This window comes from Canis aureus, chromosome 9, assembly GCF_053574225.1.
Source record: "Canis aureus isolate CA01 chromosome 9, VMU_Caureus_v.1.0, whole genome shotgun sequence".
In the NCBI taxonomy this organism is placed as follows: Eukaryota; Metazoa; Chordata; class Mammalia; order Carnivora; family Canidae; genus Canis; species Canis aureus.
The window spans coordinates 5,029,563-5,055,546 of record NC_135619.1 but is presented as its reverse complement, the minus strand read 5'-3'; the positions used below and the strand labels follow the sequence as shown (position 1 = coordinate 5,055,546).

At 37.9% G+C, this 25,984-nt stretch overlaps 1 protein-coding gene across 3 annotated transcripts in view; it reads right to left on the bottom strand.

Annotated features, from left to right (window-relative positions):
• Positions 1-25,984, bottom strand: part of GOLGA5 (golgin A5) — a 33,372-nt gene that overhangs the window by 2,756 nt on the left and 4,632 nt on the right. For all 3 annotated transcript variants that reach the window (XM_077908543.1, XM_077908545.1, XM_077908544.1), the window contains exons 3-11: positions 20,940-21,167; positions 19,155-19,374; positions 18,176-18,299; positions 14,809-15,012; positions 10,932-11,102; positions 7,787-7,915; positions 5,277-5,375; positions 3,139-3,364; positions 696-801 (exon numbers count right to left, since the gene is read on the bottom strand). In XM_077908543.1, coding sequence (XP_077764669.1) covers positions 696-801; positions 3,139-3,364; positions 5,277-5,375; positions 7,787-7,915; positions 10,932-11,102; positions 14,809-15,012; positions 18,176-18,299; positions 19,155-19,374; positions 20,940-21,167 — 1,507 coding nt within the window. The remainder of the gene's footprint in view (positions 1-695; positions 802-3,138; positions 3,365-5,276; positions 5,376-7,786; positions 7,916-10,931; positions 11,103-14,808; positions 15,013-18,175; positions 18,300-19,154; positions 19,375-20,939; positions 21,168-25,984) is intronic.

Here is a 25,984-nt window from a genome sequence, read left to right as displayed (position 1 = left end):
ACGACTATGCTGTCTTTGGCCCATCTGTGGCCTCAAGGACCTTAAAAATCATCCTCTTGACTTTTAACACCATAGTTCTATTCTGACACAAAAAGGTAGGATTATTTGCAACAATTCATTATAATTGTGTTTAGTTATAAACACTAAGAGGCAAAAGAGTTTAGTGGGTTACTTAAACATAAAGTTTATCAAGGCATACCATATAGTTAAAACATTTTCTTTATAAGGTGCATGTCTGTTAGTATAAAGAAATTACAAATATACAGTAACATGTAACATGTAAATATACATGTAACAGTAATATGTAACATTGCTTATGTAGTAGATACAATGTCTATATTAAAATGAGCAGAGCTCACTTAGACACAGTGGCATCTTTTATTCTCACATGATAAAGTAATGAAAGAAAAGATTCCAACGGATGCATTTACATGAGCTAGAGGTTTTCTCAATGAGATTTAGTAAGAGTTTACTACTGAAAGAATTAAATGATCAGGGTTAATCGTCTTTAATAAAACACAGGCACTGGAAGACTGCAAAAAGCAATCTCACTGAGATTGAAATATTGAGAGAGGAAGTAGGGTAAATGTCACTTTAGGTATCAGCTCTGCTTGATGGGGCTGTGACTGGAGCCACCGGAAAATAGCACAGAAGGAGCCGATGCTCCATTCCTCATCAGTACTGCACTTGCTTACCTAAACTGGTCAATTGAACTAGCAGCTTTTCGGACTTTTCCATACATTCCTGCCAAATTCATTTCTGTATCATTAAAAAGAACAGGAACATTTCGGAGCCGTGTGCCTGTTTAAGCAAGAAAATAATGAATTAATGCACAAACATCAAAAGCAACATCCTAACAAAATTATAGTTGAATATATATTGTATTTTGTATTACAAAATATTCTTCCATTTGTATGGAAGAAATTAATCTTAAGGCCAATTTTCTAAGCATTATATTCAAAGAAGGCAAAACCATAAAGAAAAGACAGATAAATTTGATTATATAAAATACTTAAACTTCCATATCCATAAAAAATTAAAAAACTAAAAACATTATTTCTCCATGAAGTCAGCAAAAATTAAAGTTTACAAATACCAAGTGTTGCTGAGAGTTGACACTAATGAGCACTTTCTTTCTGTGCTAGCAAGAGTGAGGCCAGACACCCTTTCTCCAAAGCTGATGACTCCCAGGTTCATTATCTCCAGCCCAGATCACCAGCTCCAGACTCATCATCTGTTTTGTTTCTTCTTTTTTTTTTTTAATCTGTTTTGTTTCTATCTGGATGTCTCACATCATCTCAAACTCAGCATGCCCCAAACCATGATTCTGACTTCCTACCTCCCTGCCAACCTACTCACCCTGCCGGCTTCCCTATCTCAGTACATGACAACATGGTTCCATCAGCCATGTCGAGGCCAAAAACCTCGACTCTTTTCTTTCTCTCAAACTCCACATTCAATCTGCCTGCTTATCTTTAAAATAACTGCTCAAGCCCCACTCTGGTTTTAACTGCCATCATCCCTCACACACATTAATCCAACGGCTCCTCTCTCATCCTCACCTCCACTCCAGAGGCATTTTGCATTTAAAATGCAGTCATATCAATCACCTCCTCAAGGTCCTTCAGTGGCTTCATACTTTATTCAGAGTAAAAGTCCCTATACAGGCCTAAATAGTTCCTCCAAAGTCTCTGAATTCCCCTTACTCAGTCTTGTCTAGCTGTACTTACCTCCTTGCTGTTCCTACAACGTGCCAGCATTGCTCCTACCTTAGGACCTTTGCACCTGCTCTTCTCTTTGCCTGGAAACTATACCTGCAGACCTCCTTCTAGTCTGTCATTATTTTACCTCCTTTGGGGCTTTAATAAAGTGCTTTATTTTGCCTTCTTTGGTGTGTTTACTAGTGAACATTTTTCTAATCAGAAATATTATAAATATTAATTTCTAATTTTTCCATGTTTTAATTTAATATTTAATTTTTAACAGGGATTAATTTGTGTGCAAATGAAATGAAGGTTTAACATTAAACAAATTCCCCCCAGCTCATCAGCTAGTTTAGCACCACCATCATTCACTAATTTCTGACAGATTATTATATATTTAATTCTTATATATTAATTAGAATCCTTTTCTGTGCTATTTTGTCTTTTCTGTTTCGCTAGCATCAGAGATTAGATTTTTTTTTTTTTTTTTTTTTTAAGTAAGCTCTAGGGGTGTCTGAGTTGCTCAGTTAAGTGTCTTGGCTCTTGATTTTTGGCTCAGGTCATGATCTCAGGGTTGTGAGATGAAGCCCTCATCGGGTTCTGTGCTCACTGGGGAGTATGATGGAGATTCTCTCCCTCTTTCTCCCTCTCTCTGCCCCTCCCCCCTTAAATAAATAAACAAACTTTTAAAAAAATGGATTTATATGAAAAAAAGGTAAAAACCAATAAAACAGATAATATAAACAAACAAAAAAGTCTGAGAGAAGATATTCCAAAATGTTATCTAGGGTAAGAAAATATTTGGATGATTTCATAATATCCTTTTTTGGATATTTCTTTTCACAGCAACCATGTTATTAAAGCCAAGGAACTGAGAGATCCGCTGGACTACTTTGTAGACTTTATGAAACTCTAAGATTAAAAAACCTGATCTGTTGAAGCTTATACTGAAGTCTTTAGCATCCTTCTTGATTATGTACTTTGGGAATCTATAGATTTCTCTATTGAAATTATAGAGCACAGATATATGACTAAGAATTAGCTTTAAAATTCATAATTATGGACTAGAAGATTATTAAAACAAATCTTCCTTTAAGTTTCCTGAAAGCCCCTCTCTGCCAAATCATCTGCCTTGTCATCAAGCTGGTGGCATACCCTTTGTATTTCAATAGGATCATTATTCCTTGGACCTCCCTTCTCCAACTCCCATACTAACGAGGGGTATTATTAATCAGTGCACTATCCTATTTGCTAATGATCATGTCAAACCGTGTATGGCTCAGGCCTCATATCAGAGAAAAGCCGTGCTTTGCTGAAGGGAGCTTCTTTTCAAATAAAAATGGTCTTTCTGTAACTTTTCAAAGTCATGCCTGAATTAGCAAAGTTAGAAATTAAGGCAATGTAATGTTCTTTCGAAAATTCCTTTTTTTGTTACCTTCGCCACTGTCAACTGCAGACATATTAATGGAAGACCCGTTACTGTTACTTCCGCTGGCAGAGTTCACCTGCTGCTCGAGGCGCTCCAACTGGAAAACCAGAGAGTTTTTCTCTGTGCTGAGACTCTCCAGCATGGTCTGCTTCTGGATCAGAGTCTCTGTTAGCTGATGGAGCCGGTTTTCTAACTCAGACTGACTGCTGTTGCTTAAAGTTTTATTAGTAAGCTGAAAGGCAAAGTGTTCATAAAGTTATTACATAAAACAAAAGTCATACAACATAGAATCTACGTTCCCACAGGTAAAGCGTGGCATTCATCAATTTCTCAAAACTCTGTGGTAATTCCTATACTCCTACAGAAGAGATTTTCAAACTATTAATGGGCCAGAGAATCAACTTGGCAAATCACAATCCATATTTTAAAATAGTAATAAAATAGAATGGAACAGAGAGTACAGCATGTGCTATGTAAGAGTACTGTTTTGTGAAACCTCTTAGTGTTGTATTTGTAAGTACCTGTGAGTACTGAGACACAAAGTATACTTTACTTCTTACTGTGGCATCACGGCCAAAGATATTTGAAGGCATTGATCCACAGGACAGTCTGAACGTCTTGACCCGGATTCAAAACCCTCCATAACTCAGCAGTTGTGGTGCACTGCAAAGACCACAACCTGAGGTTTTCACCTCTGCTCTGCAGTGTTCTAGCTATCTGACTTCAGACAAATTGCTATGCCTCTCTGTACGTGATATTTAGGGATACTACTATATTCTAGTATCAATGTAGTGCTATATCCCACTGAGGTTTTAATTTGCGTTCCTCTGAGGATTGATGATTTTGAGCACCTACTTATATGCTTATTTGGCCACTTGTTTATGGATTGGTTTTTTTTTGTTTTGTTTTTTTTTTTGGCAATGTATTAAGATGCTCATCTCTTTTCAAAATAGTATAAATCAACTTCCTTTTATGAGACAAAGATTTTCCTCTGTTCTACTTAGATAAAAAATCTTTAAGAGATGTTCCCCTAAGATTAATTCTTAATTAACAAAAATAGCACAATATCTTAGGCTTAGTAGTAGCTCAAAAAACATTTAATAAACACAAGGAAGTTTAAGAATTAAACCAGCTGATGTGTTAATGCTCTCTTCTTTTAATTTTCTGCTAGCAAGTCATTTTACCACTTGTAAGCACTTCGCAAAGGTAGGTGAGGGAAGAATGAACACTGAAATCAGATGTTCCCAACTCCTACAGAAATTAAATTTTTTGAATTATGGATTACTATGAAGTCTAACAACTTAAAAACTAAAGTTATTTGACTTTTTATGTTCAAACTAAGTCATTAGCTAACTAAAAAATGAAGAATCAATCCTTACATAAATTATTTAAATGATCAATGAGCTCCCTTATTTGTTGAGCCAATAAATATAAGGGATTAAGGACAATGTGAACATAACGGAGAAAAGGACAAGCTTGAGTTACATGGTAAGTGAATGCATGATTTTGTCACAGTTAACGATAAGCACTGGTAAATCTGGGTGGTGGCACATGTCATTTCCTATGTTTTACATTTTCAGAGTTAAAAAGAGGTCTTGGGGGATGCGTGGGTGGCTCAGGGTGTGACCCTGGAGTTCAAGAATCGAGTCCTGCATTGGGCTCCATGCAGGGAGCCTGCTTCTTCCTCTGCCTGTGTCTCTGCCTCTCTCTTTCTGTGTCTATCATGAATGAATAAACAGAATCTTAAAAAAAGAAAGGGGGGGGTGCTTGGTGACTTTACCAAAGACCTATCAATTGTTAATAGGAAGATTTATCATTGGATTTTTCTTAGGAAAGAGAAACAATAATTATAAAACTGGTAATCAGCACAACAACTGAAATTATAAGATATGAAATTCTGGGTTAAGTCCCATGTCCTCAGATGGCTCTGGCTTCAAGACCCTTCTAGATGAAGCAAGCCACAGAAAATAGCAAATGCAGATTCAAATGGTATTAGATGAAAATTCTGTATCAGATTGAAAATACTATCTCACGTTGCAACAGAACTCAGGTGAAAATATGGGAAAAGAAGGTCTTTTTGTATCCTTAAAAAAAATTAGCTTTGCTATGGTATCTTTTCCCAAATTGTGAACACTCTTTCATACCTGATTCCGAAGTTTTTGAATTTCTTCTTCTCGATCTTTAATCCTGCTTTGCAATGTGTTCTTTGTTCGATACAGATCTTCTTCTATGTAGTGGAATTCCTACAAAGTGAGACATGAATAAACAGAAGCTAAATCAGTGTTCCCTACTTCATCCCCAATACCTAAAACAGTTCCTGACACACCGGAGGGACTCAGCCAACGTGTGCCGCATCTATACTGAATGAACACGTGAAAAGACTTGGGTGGGTCTGACTACTAGTACTCCAGCATTATGTATCAAGTCTTTCCATGGTCATAGGTCTTCATTTTTCTTGGGCAAATATGTAGGACTACAACTGCTGGATCATGTACATGTTATGTCTAACTTAAATGGAAAAAACCTGCCAAATTGTTTTCTAAACAGTTTTCAAAATACCTGCACCATTTGGCATTCCCACGGCAGTATGAAAGAGTTCTAGTTCTATCCACATCCTTCCCAACATCTGGAATCGTCAGGCTCGGTTAAGTAGTACTATTCTATGGGGATGTATCGGTATCTCACTATGGTTTCAATTTACATTCCTCTAATGATTAATGATGCTGAGTAGCTCTTCATGTGCTTATTTGTATCAGACAATATCATGAACCTGTTTTACTCTATCAATAAAGGAGAAAAAAAATACCTCTGGATTCACTAAGAACTGTATGAATGTGCTGCTGGTTTGTACAATGGATAGGATGAGTCGGTGTCAGTCAGAATTTAAGAGCAAAGCACATGCCAGGGAAGAAGGAATAACTAAGAACCTTCAAAAGCATTATGCTTAACTGTGCACACAAAGTAAGTAAAGGGGCTACATTAAAAAGTAAACAGGAGGGGATCCCTGGGTGGCGCAGCGGTTTGGCGCCTGCCTTTGGCCCAGGGCGCGATCCTGGAGACCCGGGATCGAATCCCACATCGGGCTCCCGGTGCATGGAGCTTGCTTCTCCCTCTGCCTGTGTCTCTGCCTCTCTCTCTCTCTCTGTATGACTATCATAAATAAAAAAATACAAAAAAGAAATACAAAAAAAAAAAAAAAAAAAAAAGTAAACAGGAGACAGGACCAAATTGCTAGACTACTTTAGAACACTAGTTCAACATGCTCACTTCACAGATGAAAAAAACTGAGATAAGTGAGAACAGAGAAAATGAGGCAGCAATTAGGGTAGGAGAACTGTAATTTACCAGAAGATCTGCATGATTTCTTTTAAGCTTTAGGCTAGCACAAAATTTAAGGCTGAAATTACTTAAATTAATAAGGAACACTACAGGACTATTTAATCCCTAGATTAAGCACTTATACCTAGGATGTCTAATGACTAAATAAATAGCCTAGAGCTATATTCAGCTGCATTTGCCTCTTCTTAATTCTATCATTTTAAAACTGGGCTTTGGCAGCGGATATGGTAAGACCATCTGCCATAATAAAATGAAAATTATCTCATTAACCATCAAGAACATCAAATTTTTGCCTTTCAATACGTAATAGCTCCTTGAATAAATTAAAACGCAATTTCTGAAAGGACAACCAATTTTATAACTAAATTACCTAAGACAGCCGCCTATGATGTACTCTGCAGGTTGCCACTCGATCAGTTTTTTTCTTACTACTCAGTAACAGATATAAGTCATACCTTCATAATAAAAACAGACATTTCTGAGAATAGAATCAGTTTCAGAAATAAATCCTAATAAAAAAAAGATTTAAAGAATATAAATATCCAAAGCTGGAAATGTTATAGGTGATGCACTGATAATTGTAAGAATGATTTTCTGTAAAAGAGAATATAGATTTTATCGTGAACATGAAATAATGTATACTAAGTACCTATAACTGTCATTATTCAGGAAATTATAGATGTTATCAACATTAGATACAGCATCTTGTTCTGAAAATGTGGATGCAAGCATGTTTAACTGTTTTAACAAGGAAATTATTATATAAATATACTAAAGTAAAAGAATTTGGCTTGTGGAACAGACAACTCCTAACTAAACAAAGAAATGTATTTTTAAACATGATTTGTAAGAACAGTCTATAAATATTTCTTTCCAAACAGAAAGAGTAATCTAATTTTGGCACTAATGTTGTATTTATATTTCTGTTAATATTACTGCTGTTCCTAGAAAATACAAATGTAATAAAATGTGAAAATAGACTGATTTTTTTTTTTTTTTTAGGTATCCTATACATACACAGCATGACAAGGAGATAAAACGAAATACAGACAAGGAGCAGAAAGAACTGTGGGAGAGGCATTCTGGGTTCTATTTTCTAGCTGTGTGAGATTAGACAAGTCCCATAACCATTCTGTGGCTCTATTTTTCAACTGTTACATAAACAGTGAGAAGGGTGGGTAGTAACAAGACAGGAGGGAACTAAAAGGTCTAACTCTATGCCCATTCTGTAAGAATTTCAGTAAGTTGCTTCACTGGAGAGTCTCCTCCTAGGACTGCCAGTGAAGCGTCTTAACCATCCATCTAAAATATTTACCTGCTTTTGTCGCTCCAATTCTGCCTCCAGTTCTTGTTTAGATGCTTTCTGTCCAGCTATTTGGTCTTGCAGATCTTGTAACTGTTCTCTTGCTGATTCTGCTTCACTAACCTGCTGCACTTCCATATCCTAAAACAATGAGCCTTCTATGTGAAAGCAAGAATTACCTCTTCATTTCAACATTTATCAAGTAATCACTAAGTGCCCTGAACCAGGCTCAGCAGGCACTAGAGGGATAAAGATGAGCGAGACACGGTCTCAGCCTGAAAGGAGCACATACGCTGATGCTCTGCAGTACAATAATGGCAAATAGGGAGAGAAGCCAACAGATACTACAGCCACCACAGTGCATGAACCGTATGGTTGAATGAGGATGAGCTGACAGTGGCTAACTGGGAGACTGCAACTCTATCCAAAAGCTAACAATTTCCAAAGGAACAGAAACATAACATCAAAAAGAACTTCACTGCATCAAGCCCCTGGAATTGCAGGTTATAGTTAGTTTTTGTGTATGTGTTGTCAGTAGGAATATAATTTCTCTCTCATGTCATCTGAGGTTAGCTTATTATTTCATTTTTTTGGCTTTATTGTCATTTTCTAATCTTTCTCTATTTCTTACTCCTTCACTTAGTGTCATTATTCTCACTTCTTCAAACTCAAAAACCACTTCCCAGACTTGCTATGAAATCTACTAGTAAAAAAAAAAAGAAATCTACTAGTCGCAAAGAACATAACTCTAGGTTTCTATATTTAACCTTTCTATGGGTTAAGCATGTATCCATCCATACAGTACTCTAAGAGATTAAAATCAGCATCTTAATTCACTTTTTTATCTTTTGGTGCGCTGTTTTATACTCATCTATGCAAATTCTGGCACTTCACATACTGTTTGAAAAGAAGAGATTAATGATACTCCCAGATAATAATACCAGTGTGGTATCTACAGTCACACAACTTTGTGGATTTAGAGGAAGGCAGCAATAAGTACAATTATTTTCCCCAATCCTTGAGTTTTCAGGGTCAGTAGTAGGTAAACTAGTCTTTGTCATCAATTTGACTTAATCAGATGAATTCTTGGGAGGTGAGCAGTAAGAGCAATGGTTAAGTACACAAGATCTGAAAACAAAACAAAACAAAACAAAAAAAAAACCACACTCAACCCCCCCGCCAAAACCTCACATATTCTGGAATCAGACTAAAGTTCTAATCCTGACTCTGCTACTTTACTAGTTATAGGAAGCTACTTTCCTTCTCTGTGAAAGAATTTTTTCAAACTATAAAATGAGACTATACCATTTCCCTTACTGGATTATAGAAAGGAGTAAACGAAGGCCATATGCTGAGAGCTTAGTGCAATGCCTGGCAAGTAAGTGCTTAGCTAAAACTGATTAACAATTCTCTCATTTTGCTAGATATACTATACTCCTTACTATGGCAAATAGGGAGAGAAGCCAACAGATACTACAGCTACCACAGTGCATGAACCATATGGTTGAATGAGGATGAGCTGACAGTGGCTAAACTTCATGAAAAATAAATGGTCAATATCAATGATGCTGAGGTAAGAATATTATTATTATTATTATTATTTTTAAGATTTTATTTATTTATTCATGAGAAACACAGAGAGAGAGAGAGGCAGAGACACAGGCAGAGGGAGAAGCAGGTCCCATGCAGAGAGCCCAACATGGGACTCGATCCCAGGTCTCCAGGATCACGCCCTGGGCTGAAGGCAGGCATCAAACCGCTGAGCCACCCAGGGATCCCATGAGGTAAGAATATTAAATAAAACTAGTCATATTTTTCATAATCTCACCCCAAATATATGTATGAATAAGACAAGGTATGAACAGGATTAGCATCTACTTAGTTTCTAAGTTCACAAGACTGAATTCTTTGGAATTCAAAATTAATTATAAGAAAAAAAAATGCTGGGGGCACCTGTGTGCCTCAGTGGTTCAGCATCTACCTTTGGCTCAGGGCATGACCCCCGACTGGGGTCCTGGGATCGAGTCCCACATGGGACATGGAGCCTGCTTCTCCCTCTGCCTGTGTCTCTGCCTCTCTCTCTCAGTCTGTGTCTCTCATGAGTAAATAAGTAAAATCTTTAAAAAAGAAAAGGAAAGAAAAGAAATCCTACTATACAGACTATAAGGATGACAGCACCAGCTCTTCTACTTAGCCAAAAAGAAAGAAATCCAGAAAGAATATTAGCTACTATTTGTTGAGGACCTAACACATGTCAGGAATAATGCTAGGCCCTTTTACACATATCCCCTATCCTCAAAAGAACCTGTGTTTATCTTCACTTTACGGATGAGAAACTAAGGCTCAGTGAGATGAAGTATCTCATGCAGGTAACACGTCTACTAAGTTCCAAAGATGGGACTTCTTTCCAAATCTGATATTCAAGCCCACACTCTAGATAAGAACCTCTATCCTTGCAACTTCCACACTTTACTTTGTCACACACATCTTATGAAGCAATAATTTGCTGAGTAAATGCATGGATGACTACTCTTTGATAAATATTTTCCCCCCCTTTCAAGAAGACTTGTTAGCCTGTACTTTATCTTTTCTCATTCTCAGAGACTCCTTCTACGGTATTTACATCAAAGACTCCATGTTTAATCTAAACGAAAGGTCCAATTTATTTTGGATTAGAAATAGCAATTACACATAAACTATGTATCATAAGACTAATCATTCATGAAACCATAATTAAGGGACTGTCCCAGTATTCATTCCAATATCAGAAAATATCCCAGTTTTATAGACAAGCCCAAATCTAATTTGTGTTTCAATCACTAGATTGTAAGATCCATAAATAGGAAGATTCTGTCTGGTTCCTTGCTATAACTCCAAGCTTACAAGATGCCTGGCACATGGTGGGCATACGGTAAGAATTTGTTTACTGAACAAACCTAGTACCTATGTTTGTGATCCCCACGATTTCACAGTCCATCTCTCACGGACAGGAAACCTATCGCTATAGATGCACTTCCTCGAGGTGACCACTATTCCCACACCAGTTCCACACGTTGCCTCACTAATATCCTTCCTCCAAAATACACTCTGCAGCCTCTCACCTGCCAATAACTGGGGGTAAGTGCTGGCTGTGCGGCCGAGCTGTACTGAATCTTACCTGTAATTCAGATCTCAGCTGATGTATCTGACCCATCAGCTTCTGTATTTCCTCCTTCTGCATTTCCTTTTCATGCCGGAGTTCTTCTAGCTCCATGCTGTTAGCAGTACTGCTATCAAGGCCTTCAAAACCAGAGCCTTCCTTTAAGCTGTTAATCAATTTTTCTTTGGACTATTATAAAAAAAAAAAAAAAAAGAAGTATGTTTAAGCAAAACAGAGATGTACTGAATACCATCAATCTTACATCAACTAAGCCACTATGCAAATAGTCCAATTATGTTCTCCATCAAAGAAAGCCCACATTAGGATAAGAATGCAACAGAGCCTTGCTGTACACGTTACTGGAGGACGTTACTGTTCAAAATGTATTAACAAGATTTCCCTCGTATTTTCTTCTCATTGTTTCTCATGGTTTTTATCTCCATGGCATGCTGCTCAGCAAATATTTACGGAACACCTACTATGGGTTTGGCACTGTGCTAAGAGACCTATGCAATGAAGAGCTCTCTCTCATTTGAGACAGTACCCTTTGTCTTATAAACTAAAAGTTAAGTTACAAGTATCTAGTAGAAGGCAATACACAAGTTGAGAGAAGCATCTGCTGAGATGACTTGCAGAGTTCCAAGGAGAAACCACGTAGTGGGGAAAAGAAGGCTTTATTAGAAAGCAGTAGTTATGCTGATCCTGAAAAATGGCTAGGATTTTAACAAGTGTGAAGAAAACAGGACAAAGCATAAAAATGCAAAAGCATTAGGGTGTATTAGAAAATACTGTGAGATGTGCTCAGACAGTATGCTAGGACCAATCTGGAGGGCACTTCAGGTACCAGACTAAAATATTTGACTTTTATTTGGTGAGCTAAAATAAACAACTAAAAAGTAGACAGAGAAGTGATATAACCAGAGATGCATTTTAGGAGGGTTAATCTGGCAGTGGTATAAAGTAGGTGTTCACAAACCATGGCTGATGAGCTACATCTGGCCTGTGGCCTATTTGTGTACAGCCCACAAGCTAAGCATGATTTTTACATGTTGAAAGGATAATAAAAAAAAATAAAGAATATGTGATGGAGACTACATAGAACCTGCAAAATCCTACAATATGTACTGTTTGGCCCTTTATAGAAAAAGTTTGCTGACCCCAGTAGAAAGGATAAGTTAGAAGAAGAGATTCAGTGTGGGAAGCCTAGTTTAGAAGTGCTATAATTCTAGGCCAGCAGTAAGGACCATCAGCTCTTTCACCTTCAATATGAATAACTGAGGAGCACCTGGGTGGCTCAGCGGTTGAGCATCTGACTTTGGCTCAGGGCATGATCCTGGGGTCCTGGGATCGAGTCCAGCATTGGGCTCCCTGTAGGGAGCCTACAGGGAGCCTGCTTCTCCCTCTGCCTGTGTCTCTGCCTCTGTCTCTCATGAATAAATAAAATCTTAAAAAAAAAAAAAGAAAGGAATATTTGAGATGCACTCTCCTCCATCAAAAATAATTTTTCCTTTCTATGTGGTACAATTATGGGTGATTTCTTCAAATTTCTCTATATTTTTAAAATTTTCTGTAACACACATAATTCTTTCTCTGCCCACATATAGCTACTGCCCAGACCCCTTTGTTGAGCTTCAGGCCTGTATTTCTGACTGCCTTCCTGAACCTTTCACCTCAGTGTCACATCAATTTTGCAAACTCCTTGTGACTTGTCCTAATGTCCATCTGTGCTAGCCTATGGTCTTTCCTGTTTCTCTGCTGCACTAAGGGAGCATATTACTCATGCAGTCAAACCAGAAAAACGGAGTCCTCCTACATTCCACTTGCATTTCCTCTTCCTCCAGTTAAATCCCTAAGTCTCATATCTCACCTCCTACATGTCTCTTATCTGTCCCATCTGCCACCCTCATTGCCACAAATTAGACCAGGTCCTTATAACTTCTCACCATTAATTCCAATACTCTTCCCTTTACCATTGCCCTCTTACCATCCCATCCTCACCCCTAAATGCAGCAATTAATGGAGCACCTCCTAAGGGCCCAGCCCTATGCCAACTCTCCCCTCACCTCCTCATCACCACCAGGCCTCATGTTCAATATGATCATGCTGCTCAGATTTCCCTTACCTCACACCCCTACCACCACCTAGGAGATAAAAATCAAAACTCCTCTGCACAGGATGTGAGGCCCTTCATGGTCTGGCTTCTGCCTGTCATTGAGTTTTCTCTCCCACCTCTTACTCCCCACCCGCCATGCTCCAGTGGCAGGCAACTAGCTGCCGTCCACTAAATATACCATGCTCCCTCAGACCCTCTTTGCTCCAGCACAGCTGTTCTATCTGAAATCTCTTCCTACTCATCCTTCAAGCTCCTGTTTAGACAGCATCTCCAGTCATCCCTGACATCCCTGGCAGATTTAAGGGTTTACTGCATCAGTAACTTCATCGCATCAATTACCTCACTGTCTTTCTGCTGACTGAATACTATTTTCAGAAAAAAGTCACACCCCCAACTCCTATCATATGCCTCACGAATAGTTAGGTGCTCAATAAGTACTTTTAAACGAATTAATAAATTAGAGTGACACAGCAAAAGTAATTAGAACAGTTGCGGGGAGATGGATATGCTGTCTCATGAAAGTAGAATCAAAATTGTGCTCATACCCAATAGGAGGCAGGAGATAAAGGACAAAAGTGGAGTCAAAACATCATTGTGGTTCAAGCTCTATTGCCTGGGAAGAAGACAATATTTGTGGAAATGGGAGAAGGAAGGAGAAGCTGGTGTAGGGGATGGGACATCCCATGGAGAGAAGCCTGGAAGGTGCTTAGCAACTGGGCTCAGGAAGTTAGGTTTGGAGACACACTTAAGTCCCATCGAGGTGACAGACAGAAGCAGAATGAATATATGATGACGTGAAGGAAGGAGTAAGAGTGGGCTTAGGACTGAATGGGAGAGGACTCTGTCTCTGGAGACTGGGAAGAGGGTCCGACAGAGACAGAAAGAGCGGTGAGGGAGAGCAGGCAGTGCAGTGGCAGCAGAAACAGGAGTTTAAGAAGGTAGGAGGCTAACAGTATCCAACACTCTACTCAAATCAAAGTGCATAGAAACAAAGAAAGAAAATACATACTCAGGTCATTAGAGGCATCTGGGAAGACAATTCCAGAAGTGTACCAGGGACAGAAATTACACGAAGGGGTTATTAGTTAACAGCTCTAAGAGAAAGACAGCATATTTAAAACAATTCCAGTAAGTCTAATAGTGAAAGAAAGGATAGGGAAATGGATCCAAGTGGTCAAAAAGACAAAATATTGTTTTTCCCTCAGGCAGGAGTTCCAAGATCTAGTTTTTGTTTTTCCACCAAGTAACCATATGCTCTTGAGCAAGCTGAGGTGGAAAAAGGAGGCAGAGAGGAAGACAAAGGGAGAGGACAGATGTAGGAGGAAGAGCTGACATAAGGCAGAAGATGAACCAGTCTACAGGCTGTAAACCCTCCTAGGAAAAGATGAAAGGATACCTCTCCCTCAGGAAAGAGAAGCTGAACACTCCCTGAGATGACATGGGGGACACTGACTGAGGCTGAGACCAGTGGCTCTGAAAGACTCAATGGAGGATCAGCCACGAAGAATAAAGTGTCTGCTTGACAACACATGTCCATATTGCCATGTTTAAGGTGACAGGTGGAAGACCTGACCGGGGCTGTGACGGAAAATTTTAAATAAAAAGAAAGAAAAGTGGTAGAAACAAGGGACATCTTAGCCTTCTGTAATACCTCTGAGGAAGGCACCTGAAGTGAGCCAACCCAGCCAAACATAAACACATCCTCTCACAGACCTATATGGAGTCAGAAAGTGTCTCCCACCGGCAAATCCTAACATCCAAAAGAACATATTTCATGCTTACTTGGAGTATTCTGGTAGCTTTTTGCTTGTAATCAATTAATTCCTGCTTAGAGGACTCCAAGTTGGACTTGTACACTTTGACTTGCTGCTGTAGCTCATCGACTCTCTTCTTCTCGTCCGAGTATTTTCTTTCTGCCAAAGTAACTGCTTCTGCCAAATTCTGACGTTCCACTTCCATCTTATTAAGGCGTGCAGCAAACTCACTCTGTGACAAATTTTTACATTTTACTTATACCATTTCCTTTGAAATATATTTTACAACCATCTGATCAGATGTCTTATGGGATTTTTTAGCTCAGCCCAGCAACATACCAGGGAAGTTAGAAACAAAAAAACACTTCATTTGTTAGGAACTGAAGAATAGGGAATCTAACGTAGTTGGCTCCCAAATATGGCAATGCATCAGAATCAATTAAGGAGTTTTAAACAAATACTGCCACCCAAAGCCTTCCCCAGGCTTACTGACTTGGAATTTCTAAGAGTAGGCTTAGAAATGAAAATCTGTTTAAGAAATTTCCAAGGTGGGGATCCCTGGGTGGCGCAGCGGTTTGGCGCCTGCCTTTGGTCCAGGGCACGATCCTGGAGATCCGGGATCAAATCCCACGTCGGGCTCCCTGTGCATGGAGCCTGCTTCTCCCTCTGCCTATGTCTCTGCCTCTCTCTCTCTCTCTCTCTCTCTCTGTGTGACTATCATAAATAAATAAAAAAAATAAAAAAAAAAAGAAATTTCCAAGGTGAATCTGGTCAGCCTGATACTAGCTGATCAACAGATAAAAACAGAAAGTCTATCAGAAAGCAAATGAAGGGGCACCTGGATGGCTCAGCTGGTTAAGCATTCAACTCGTGGTTTTAGATCAGGTCATGATCTCAGGATCCTGAGCTCGAGCCCCACATCAGGCTTTGCACTCAGTGTGGAATCTGCTTAAGACCCTCTGTCTCAAATAAATAAATTTTTTTAAAAAGCAAATGAAAGCTATAAGTAAACCACTACATCTTTTTTAATAGCGTGACTGTTTTCCTTTTATTTCAATTTTCTCACGAATGTAATTTTTTAGCTTAAGAAACTTTTAAAGCACACTCTAGGAAAACACAAGGCCTATCACTTATTAGCCTATCTAGTTCTGAGATTTATATTTTACCTTCTCAAAAGCTCCCATCACCAAAACACTCAGAAAGTGAGGCAGAAGTCCAAAAGCATTTATAGTTCACACAGCAATAATTCAAGCCATAAACCTTTGACCCAATATTAACTTCTATTTTGAAGAAAAAGAAATCATACAATATGTGGCCTTTGGTGTCTTTCATTTAGCATAATCTCTTATAGGTTCATCCCTGTCGTAGCATGAATCAGTACTTCATTCCTTTTCATGGCTGAATGACATCTCCTTGTATGTACACTTTGTTTATCCGTTCAGCAACTGATGGATATTGTATTATTTCCAGTTCAGGGCTATTGTGAATAATGCTATGAACATCCATGTATAATTTTCATGGACAGATATTTTCAATTCTCTTGGGTATACACCTAGGACAGAACTGCTAGGTCACATGGTAACTCTCCGCTTAACTTTTTGAGGAATTGTCTGTTAGGGGAAAACTTCTGAATATGTTTATAACAACTGGGTATGTGAATTATTATTATTTTTTTTAAAGATTTTATTTATTTATTCATGATAGTCACACAGAGAGAAACAGAGAGGCAGAGACACAGGCAGAGGGAGAAGCAGGCTCCATGCTGGGAGCCCGACGTGGGATTCGATCCCAGGTCTCCAGGATCGCACCCCGGGCCAAAGGCAGGCGCCAAACCGCTGCGCCACCCAGGGATCCCGTGAATTATTTTTTCACCTCTAAATTTCATGAAATCTAAATATAGATTAAGTATTATGTGAGAATATTTATGACAGAATTAAGTATAAAATATACCATATTTTAAAGAGTCAGTTTGGAAAAACAAATGTAAAATATCTCATTAAAAATCATGAATGATTTTTATTATTAACTACAATGTTAAAAAAAAAAAAAAAAAAAAAAAAAACTACAATGTTGAGGGACCCCTGGATGGCTCAGTGGTTTAGCACCTGCCTTTGGCCCAGGGCGTGATCCTGGAGTCCCGGGATTGAGTCCCACATCAGGCTCCCTGACTGGAGCCTGCTTCTCCATCTGTCTCTGCCTCTCTCTCTCTCTGTGTCTCTCATGAATAAATAAAATCTTAAAAAAAAAAAAAAACCTACATGTTGAAATGACAGTACTTTGATTTTTGTTGGTGTTTTTAAATAGGCTCCGTGCCCAGCATGGAGCCTGAAGCAGGACTTGAACTCATAATCCTAAGATCAAGACCTGAGCTAAGATCAAGAGTCAGACACTTAACGGACTGTGCCACTCAGGTGTCCCAAAATGACAGTACTTTGGATATACTGTGTTTAGTAAAATACATTCATAAGATTTTCAAAAAAACCCACACTAGCTGATAGTTACTTTCAAAGCTGAACTATTTTTACCTGTTGAAAAAACAGGCTGGACCAGTGGTCCTCAACCTCACTGGCCAATAGATACACCTGTGAATCTTATAAAACTTAAACACCACTACTTATGCTCTACCTCACACAGTGGGATGGGATTCCCTGGAGTAAAGACCCAGCATCAGAAAGTATTAAAAGCTACACAAGTGATTCTAATGTATAGACAGGGTTGAGAATCACTGAACTAAAATGCAAAAAAAAAAAAAAAAAAGTGTTTAAGAGTAAAACTCTACATATTATGCACAACTTTCTCTGGAAATAAAAGAATCAGATTAAACTGGAGTCAGAAAAAGCTTTAAAAAAATAAACAAGATGCTTCACACCGGCTTTTTTTCCCTCACTTAGCAAAGTTTCTCAAAAGTTTCTCAGCACCATCTAGTTTTAAGAGGCCTCAAATCAGCTTTTCATCAAATAATGGTAATGTTTGTTGCACAATAAAATTAAATGAAAAAATATTTATCTCTAACCAATATTATCTATTTTAGTTATATTTCTTTTTTTAAGGGGTGCTGAGGGGCTGTTCCCCTTTTACTATTGACAGAGGTTTCTCTACAGAGAATGTAACACCCCTTCTCTCTGGGACCACTGTCCAACCTATGCATCATCCCTTCAAGTACCGTCTCAGAAGAAAAGTCCCCACATTTCCTGCCGACATCCTGTTGATCACAGAGGATGTTGAACTTTAATTGTAATCCAGTACATAAGAGTAATAAGCAAATTTAGCAAGAATGAAGCTAAAGTTTCAAACACTTGGTTTTTGTCACAGAGATTTTTCCAAAATGCACTACAGAATTTTATTAAATAGTAAATGCATTATAAAGCAGCATAAAGTCATTCCTCCTCTCTAACCTGTATTTGTTTATAGCTCTCTTGCTCTCTCTTCCGGGTGGCATCCGCTTCATGCAATCTCTCCTGAAGGGTTTGCAGAGCTTGGTTCTGCAGGCTGCTACCTTCGCTGTGATCCTGCATTATTCTAAAAGAAAAGACACCACTTGAAAGGACAGTGTACAAGTGATAAGGGGGATTAATTTTTAAAGCACTGGCTTGTTAGCACTAAAGAGATGGTTCGACTGGGGTGCCTGGGTGGCATAGCTGGTTAAGCATCTGACTCCTGGTTTCGGCTCAGGTTGTGATCTCAGAGTCCTGAGATCAAGCCCTATGTTGGGCTCCATGTTCAGCACAGAGTCTACTTGAGATTCTCTCTCTCTCTCTCTATCCTTCTGCCCCTTTACCCACCCCTCCAAAATTAAAAAATCTTTTTTAAAAAAGATGGTTTGACTAAAATATTCTTTTTAGAAAAGATTTTATTTATTTATTTGACAGAGAGAGAGAGCACAAGCAGGGGGAGCATCAGAGGGAGAAGGAGAAGCAAGCTCCCCACCAAGCAGGGAGCCCAATGCAGGGCTCAAGCCCAAGACCCTGGAATCATGACGTTAGCTGAAGGCAGATGCTTAACCAACTGAGCCACCAGGGATCCCTTGACTAAAATATTCTTAAAGATATCTTTTTGCCTTTTAATGGAATACAATCTATATTTTTAGGCATCCAAATATATGCATATATAACATATCATTATATGTCAAAAAATTAATAACACTATGTTTTTCTAATATTTTTAGATTCAGAATTTGCTAGCAATGCATCTCAAGATTCAAATAATCAACTTTTAATCAGGCACATTTCCAACATTATTAAAATATAAATTTTCCCTCTCTGAATTACAAAAGCTAAGTTTTCATAAGGTAGTACACACTACAGTGTTTATCATTACTTAATATTGGAATGAATCTTTCCAGTTCCCTTTTTCATTATTACTCGAATGAGCTACCGTGACTTTTCACTCTGTAAGGCTTCCAGGGCTTCAGTGCGAGTGTTCAGGAGCTGGTCAGCTTCCTGTAGCCTCACTTTCAGCACAGCCAGTTGAGAGTCCTTGGCGGCCACCGCTTCAGTCAGGTCATCTACTTGGGCTCGAAGTTCTCGAGTTATTCGATCACTCTTTGAATGGTCAACATTCCACTTTTCAACTCTTGCTCTTGCTTTGTTTAATTCTTTAAAAAAGAGAGAGAGAAATTTCTCTATTCGTGCAGATACATTTTTCTCAGAGCACATACAGACTCTCCTTTGTGTCCCTATCGTACTTACTGCCAAAATTAAGAGCTTACATATATCTTCAAATTTGCTCCAAATGGGATACTCATTTCTCAAGGCCATCATTCACATCTATATTACAGTTAATAGGTTGGAAAGGGCATGATGTGAGCTGCTTTTCTTTAAATAAATTCTTTTTGAAAAAAAAAAAAATTCTTTTTGAGACATATCATAAAGCATTTGGGAGCCAAAATCAGTATACAGCAGAGTTCAGAACACTAAACCAGTGAGTGGATTTGTGGAGTTCTGCGAGGGACAGGAAGAATGCAAACACAAATCAAGGGTAGATAATGTACACCCCAGTAAGACCAAAACAAACAAAATCAAAACCTGAAGATAAACAGGAAAAAAATCTGTTTCTCTTGATTACTGTAGCAAAAAGATACTATTTTTAAAATTGAGAACATTGGTGCAAAAAGAACAATGCAGTACAGATTTCCACATCCTTGCATATCATCTGTAACAGCAGTTTGCAAGCAAAAAAATATTTTGTTTTCAATATTGAAGCAAACTCTATAGGGTCTCAGCAAAAGCTCTATTTCTCTGTCTACATGGGTCTGGTAAAGTGAAGCTTTTGCTAAACTCAGTCCAACAAGCCTTCAACTTTCTTCCTCTTGTACTCTTCTGGGCTTCCATCTGTCTCTTGGCAAAACATTTCCTGCACTCCTTTCCAATCACTGCCAGGAACCAAGGCAGAGACTCCTTCTCTTCTCCCTTTTTTTTCCCTCAGCCACACTTATGTTAGGACTAACATATTCTGGCCCCACAACCTCATTCATAGGATTATTTACTTTTAAATTACCCATTTCTGAGGAATCCAAGGGTTTTCTACTCTAGGGCCTCTTTACTGCATATTTCAAGAGGGCATTATTCAAACTGAATTCCATGTTCACTTTACATCACCTGGAGCAGTGCAATACTCTGACCACGCCTACAGGTGCACTCCTTTGTTTAATCCCACCTTTGGTTCATGAACAGTCCCCTTTAAATTCAGAAGACATCAAATTAACCAGATGATTACTAATGTTCTCAATTCTCAAATTTCATAACTCCTAAAGAATGACCAAACAAGCCAATGCTCTGTTTCAGGTTGGAAGGATGATGGCTGGGTCCCATTTCTAAATCTAGGCCCTATACTTCTATGGAAACACTATAAATTTCATGTGAAATATTTCTTTTTTTTTTTTTAATTTTTTTTTTTTTATTTATTTATGATAGTCACAGAGAGAGAGAGAGAGAGAGGCAGAGACACAGGCAGAGGGAGAAGCAGGCTCCAGGCACTGGGAGCCCGACGTGGGATTCGATCCAGGGTCTCCAGGATCGCGCCCTGGGCCAAAGGCAGGCGCCAAACCGCTGCGCCACCCAGGGATCCCATGTGAAATATTTCTAAGTTTCAATGTAATCACGTTCTGTTTATTTTAAAATATTAAATTCCTAATCCTCCACAATTTAAATAAGGCTCTACCTTCTTGAGTTTCCTTGGATCTTTGGAGTAATGAGGCCATTTCCTGATTTAAAGACTGAACTTCATTCCTCAACAGTTGATTCTCCAATCGGAGATTAGACAGTTCATGTGATTTGCCATCATGAGTAGGTGTTGGGTTGTGGTCAGTGGAGGCAGCACTTGATGATACATTTTCCTTTGAAGAATCCTCCTGAACTTCATGGCCAGAATCTGAATTATTAGAGGTTTCTGTAAGAAAGAGAGTATATTTTTGTGACACTGGAACACTCACTACATACACATAAAAAGCTTCCTTTGGTAGAATGTCTTTTGGCTCAAGGTGACTGCTATAGCTAAAATATCATAAAAAAATCACTTAAATTCTCAAAATATTTCCTTTTGATGAAATTTCATTCTCCTACATAGAGGCTATAGAGCTCTAAGGATTTCAAAATTTGGATGTAGTGAATGAATGGTGATAAAGAACAAGCACAAGAATACAGTTCTGGAAAGGAGAAAATCAGAGATAATTTAAGCAGTTAGGTTTAGGTAAAAAGAGTTTGTTTCCCTTTGTCTCCAAAGCATTTTCTTAAAAAAAGAGAAAAGTCTTTTCAGTGAAAATACTAGAAAGGCACAAAAGAACAGCTGTGGGTTTCAGCAAGGAGAGTAACAATAGGTCAGAGCAATTTGTTACATACCAAACTGGAATCTAAAGTGCCTTACAAAAAGAGAGACTCATAAATTCAGATTCATCTTGTTTTCAGTACTGTGATCCAAATACATGTTTTACTTTAAAAAAAAAAAAAATCAGGTATATGCTACAAATGGACTAAGTAACTATATGGGTAAAAATGCTGACACTTCACAAAGAAAGATAAATGATCAAAAAGCATATGAAAAAGTTCTCAACATCTTCAGTGATCAAGGAAATGCAAATTAAAACCACAATGAGAACCAATACAAACCAGCCTGAATGGCTAAAATTAAAAGGACAACACCAAATGCTGACAAAGACGTGAAGCAGCCAGAACTCTCACAGATTTCTGGTGGGAGTACAACACAATATACCCACTGTGGAAAAAGGTTCTGCGATTTCTTATGAAATTAAATATGCACCTATTTCACCCAGTGACTCCCCTCCCAGGTTTTCATTTCCAAGAGAAATGAAAACATTTTTTCCCACAAAATAGACAAGTGCAAGAATGTTCAAAGCAGCTTTATTCACAATAACCAAAAACTGGAAACAATCCATTGCCCATAAAAGAAAATGGATAAATTGTGGAATATTTGATAGAACACTAGAGAATAAAAAAGAACTACTGATATACCCAATAACATGGATGAATCTAAAATGATGAGTAAAAGAAGTCAGAAAAGAGAGTGTACACACATACATACTACATGATTCCATTTATATGAAGCTTTAGGACAAAAACTAAGGTAAAAGGGACGCCTGGGTGGCTAAGTGGTTGAGCGTCTTGCCTTTGGCTCAGGGCATGATCCTGGAGACCTGGGATCGAGTCCCACATCGGGCTTCCTGCATAGAGCCTGCTTCTCCTCTCTCTGCCTGTGTCTCTGCCTTTCTCTGTGTGTTTCTCATGAATTAAAAAAAAAAAAAAAATCTTTAAAAGAAAAAAAAACTGAGGTAAAAAAATCAGAACAGTGGTAGTTGGGGAAATAGGGTGGAAAGATTAACTGGAAAGGGACATGAGGGAAAGGGGAAAGAAGTGTTCATCATCATCAAAGTGTGTGTTACATAGATATAACCATTTCCCTGTATAGCTAAGATTTGTGCATTTCAATATACAGAAAAAAATTATGAGATAAATGGAAATCTGAATAATGACTAGGCACTAGAAGACACTAAGGAATTATTAAAGTTTTAGGGTGATAATGGCATGGATGTTTATTTTTAAAGCTTGCATATTGGGGCACCTGTGTGGTTCGGGCAGTTAAGCACCTGACTTCAGCTCAGGTCATGATCTGAGGGTCTTGGGATGAACCCTACAAAGGAGCTCCCTGCTCAATGAGGAGTCTGCTTCTCTCTCTCCCTCTGCCCCTCCCCGTGCTTGTACCCCTCCTCTCAAATAAATTAATATTTTTTAAAAAATAAAGCTTGCATTTTTAGAGTAATAAAATGAAGTATTTCTAGAAGAAACGATAGGAGATCTTTGATTTGCTTCAAAATAATTCTGTGGAAGGTAGAGGTAAAGGAAGGGATGGAAAATAGGGGGTATAAATAACATAAGAATGGCTGTCAAGTATTGATTAATGTAGCCAGACAATAAGTAATATTGGAGGGAGTCATCAAAATCTACTTTGATATGCTTAAAATTTCCAAAATAAAGATCCTTCTGAAGAAATATATATCCAAACTTGTGGGATATACCTAAAGTTGTATTTTAGAAGGACTTCTATAGTGTTTACATTAAAAATGAAAGAAAGAATGAGTTTTGTATCCACCTTAAAGGCTATAAAAACAGCAGAACAGGGCAGCCCGGGTGGCTCAGCGGTTCATTGCTACCTTCAGCCCAGGGCCTGATCCTGGAGACCCGGGATTGAGTTTCACGTTGGGCTCCCTGCATGGAGCTTGCTTCTCCCTCTGCCTGTGTCTCTGCCTCTCTCTCTCTCTCTCTCTCTCTCTCTGTGTCTCTCATGGGTAAATAAATAAAAAAAAAAAAACAAAATAAAACAAAACAAAACAGAATAAACCCCAAAGCAGAAATTAACAATAAAGATCAGAAATTAACAAAATAGAAAACAAACTTGCTAGAGAGAATTAAAATGGGACATATCATAAACACTATGTCAAAAATTTTTTAGATGTGTACTATGTTGAAACCTACCAAACTGTATACTTAAAAATGTATAATATATTATATGTGAGTTATACTTAACACTATTTAAAAATAAAGGGGGGGGGCATTTAGCCCAGTGCCAGATATTGATATTTTTCTGGTAGTATCTGTGATCAAACTTTAGTTTCTACAGGGTCAGTATGAATGTATTAGTGTCCAACTGGGTTTGTTTCAGCTATGACACTTTCATTATTTCTCTAAAATTAAGTAAAATAAATATAATCTCCCAAAGTGCATATGGAATACATAAACTCTAAGGGGAAAAAATGTAATTTACCAAAAACAAGGAAATGGAAAACCAGTGGAATCAATAGTTAAAATCTTCCATTAAGAATACTGCAGGGGCGCCTGGGTGGCTTAGTCAACTGATCATCTGCCTTCAGCTCAGGTTGTGATCACAGGATCCTGGGATCCAGCCCTACATCAGGCTCCCTGCTCCGGAGAATCTCCTTGTCCTTCTCCCTCTGCCCTTCCCCTAGGCTTGTGCTCTCACTCAAATAAATAAATAAAATAAAATAAAAAAATACCACTCCAGACCCTAATGGTTTTACCAGTGAGTTCCAGCAAACAATCAGGGAATAAATAATCTTACATCAAATAATTAAGACAACAGAAAAGGAGGGAACATTTTGCAATTCATTTTATAAGGCTAACATAACTAATATTAAAATCTAACAATATTACAGGTCAATTTGGCTTATGAAATAAATGCAAAAATCCTAACCAGAATATTAGCAAGCTAAAAGTATACCACATTAATATTAATGAACAAAAATCATAAAAAAATCATATGCTATCTTACGCATACAGAAAACACTGCTAAAATTCAACAGTAAAATTCAAACTAGATATATATAGAAACATTCTACACTTGATTTAAAAAAGTACCTATGAGAAGCCTAACACATACATTGTATTTGGTGAAACAAAGCATTCTGTTTAAGACAAAAGATACAAAATTGGTTTTCAGTTCAAGCCAATGCAGTGGGGCAACGAAAAGATTTTTTTTAAAAGATAAAAAAGGATAAAGAAGAAACCAAACTGTCATTATCCACAGATACCGTGTTGTTTAAAATCTAAATGAATGCACAGAAAAATATGAAGATTAAGAGCTATGTAGAGATCGTTGTGTTAAAAGCCAATACATCAGCAACAGAAAGCAAAAATTAAAAAGGATACCATCTACAAGTTTCAAAAAATACGTAAGACCTTCATGGAGAAAACTATAAAATCTTAATGAAAGACATTTAAAACTTGAATTGAGATTATATCATGTTATAATAGGTAAAAACCTCAGTAATGTAAAGATGCTGATTCTTACTCAACTAACTGTCCACATAGAAGCAATGGACTCCCAATAAAAAGGCTAACAGATTTTTTGTAGAATTGGAAAGCAAATTCTAAAATGAATATGGATGTAAGAAAAAGTCCAAGAATAGCCAATACACTCTTGAAGGACCAGGTGGGAGAAACTGCTCTAGGAGATATCAAAATACTATAAAACTATATTAATTAAGACAGTGTGGCACTGGCACAAAAACAAATAGCCCAATGAAACAGAATTAAGTGCCACAGTGCACTTAAAAACACAGTGATGTAGAGACGGATACTTGATAATATGCCAGGGGTGACATTGCAGATTGATAGAGAAAGGAAGTATTTTCAATGAATGATACTGGTTGCTGAGATAACAGATTTTCAACTCCTCTCTTCTTTTTCATCTGAAATATATGAAGAATATCTATGAATCAATAAGGAAAAAGACAAATGATCCACTGGAAAAAAACTGATCAAAGGACTTGAATAGGCACTTCCCAGAAGATGAAATCTGAATAAATATCTGAAAAGATGCTCAACCTCATTAGTACTGAGAAAAGTAAAAAACAACAAAACTTTTCACATCTGAGTAACAAAGCACAAAGTCATTGAAAATATCCAATATTGGTGAGAATGCAGAGCAAAAGGAATATTAACCACAGTCGGTCAAGTATAAATTGGTACAACTTCTTCAGGAAACAACTCTGGTGTACCAGTATACTTGAACACCAGCACACCTCACAACTCAGCAATTCCATTTATAGATATTTCTAGGCATCCTAGGGCACTGGTTTTCAACCTAGGGTGACCTTGCTCTCCAAGGGACGTCTGGGAATATAGAGAAACATTTTTGTTTGTCACAACTGGGTATGCCATTGGCATCTAATGGGG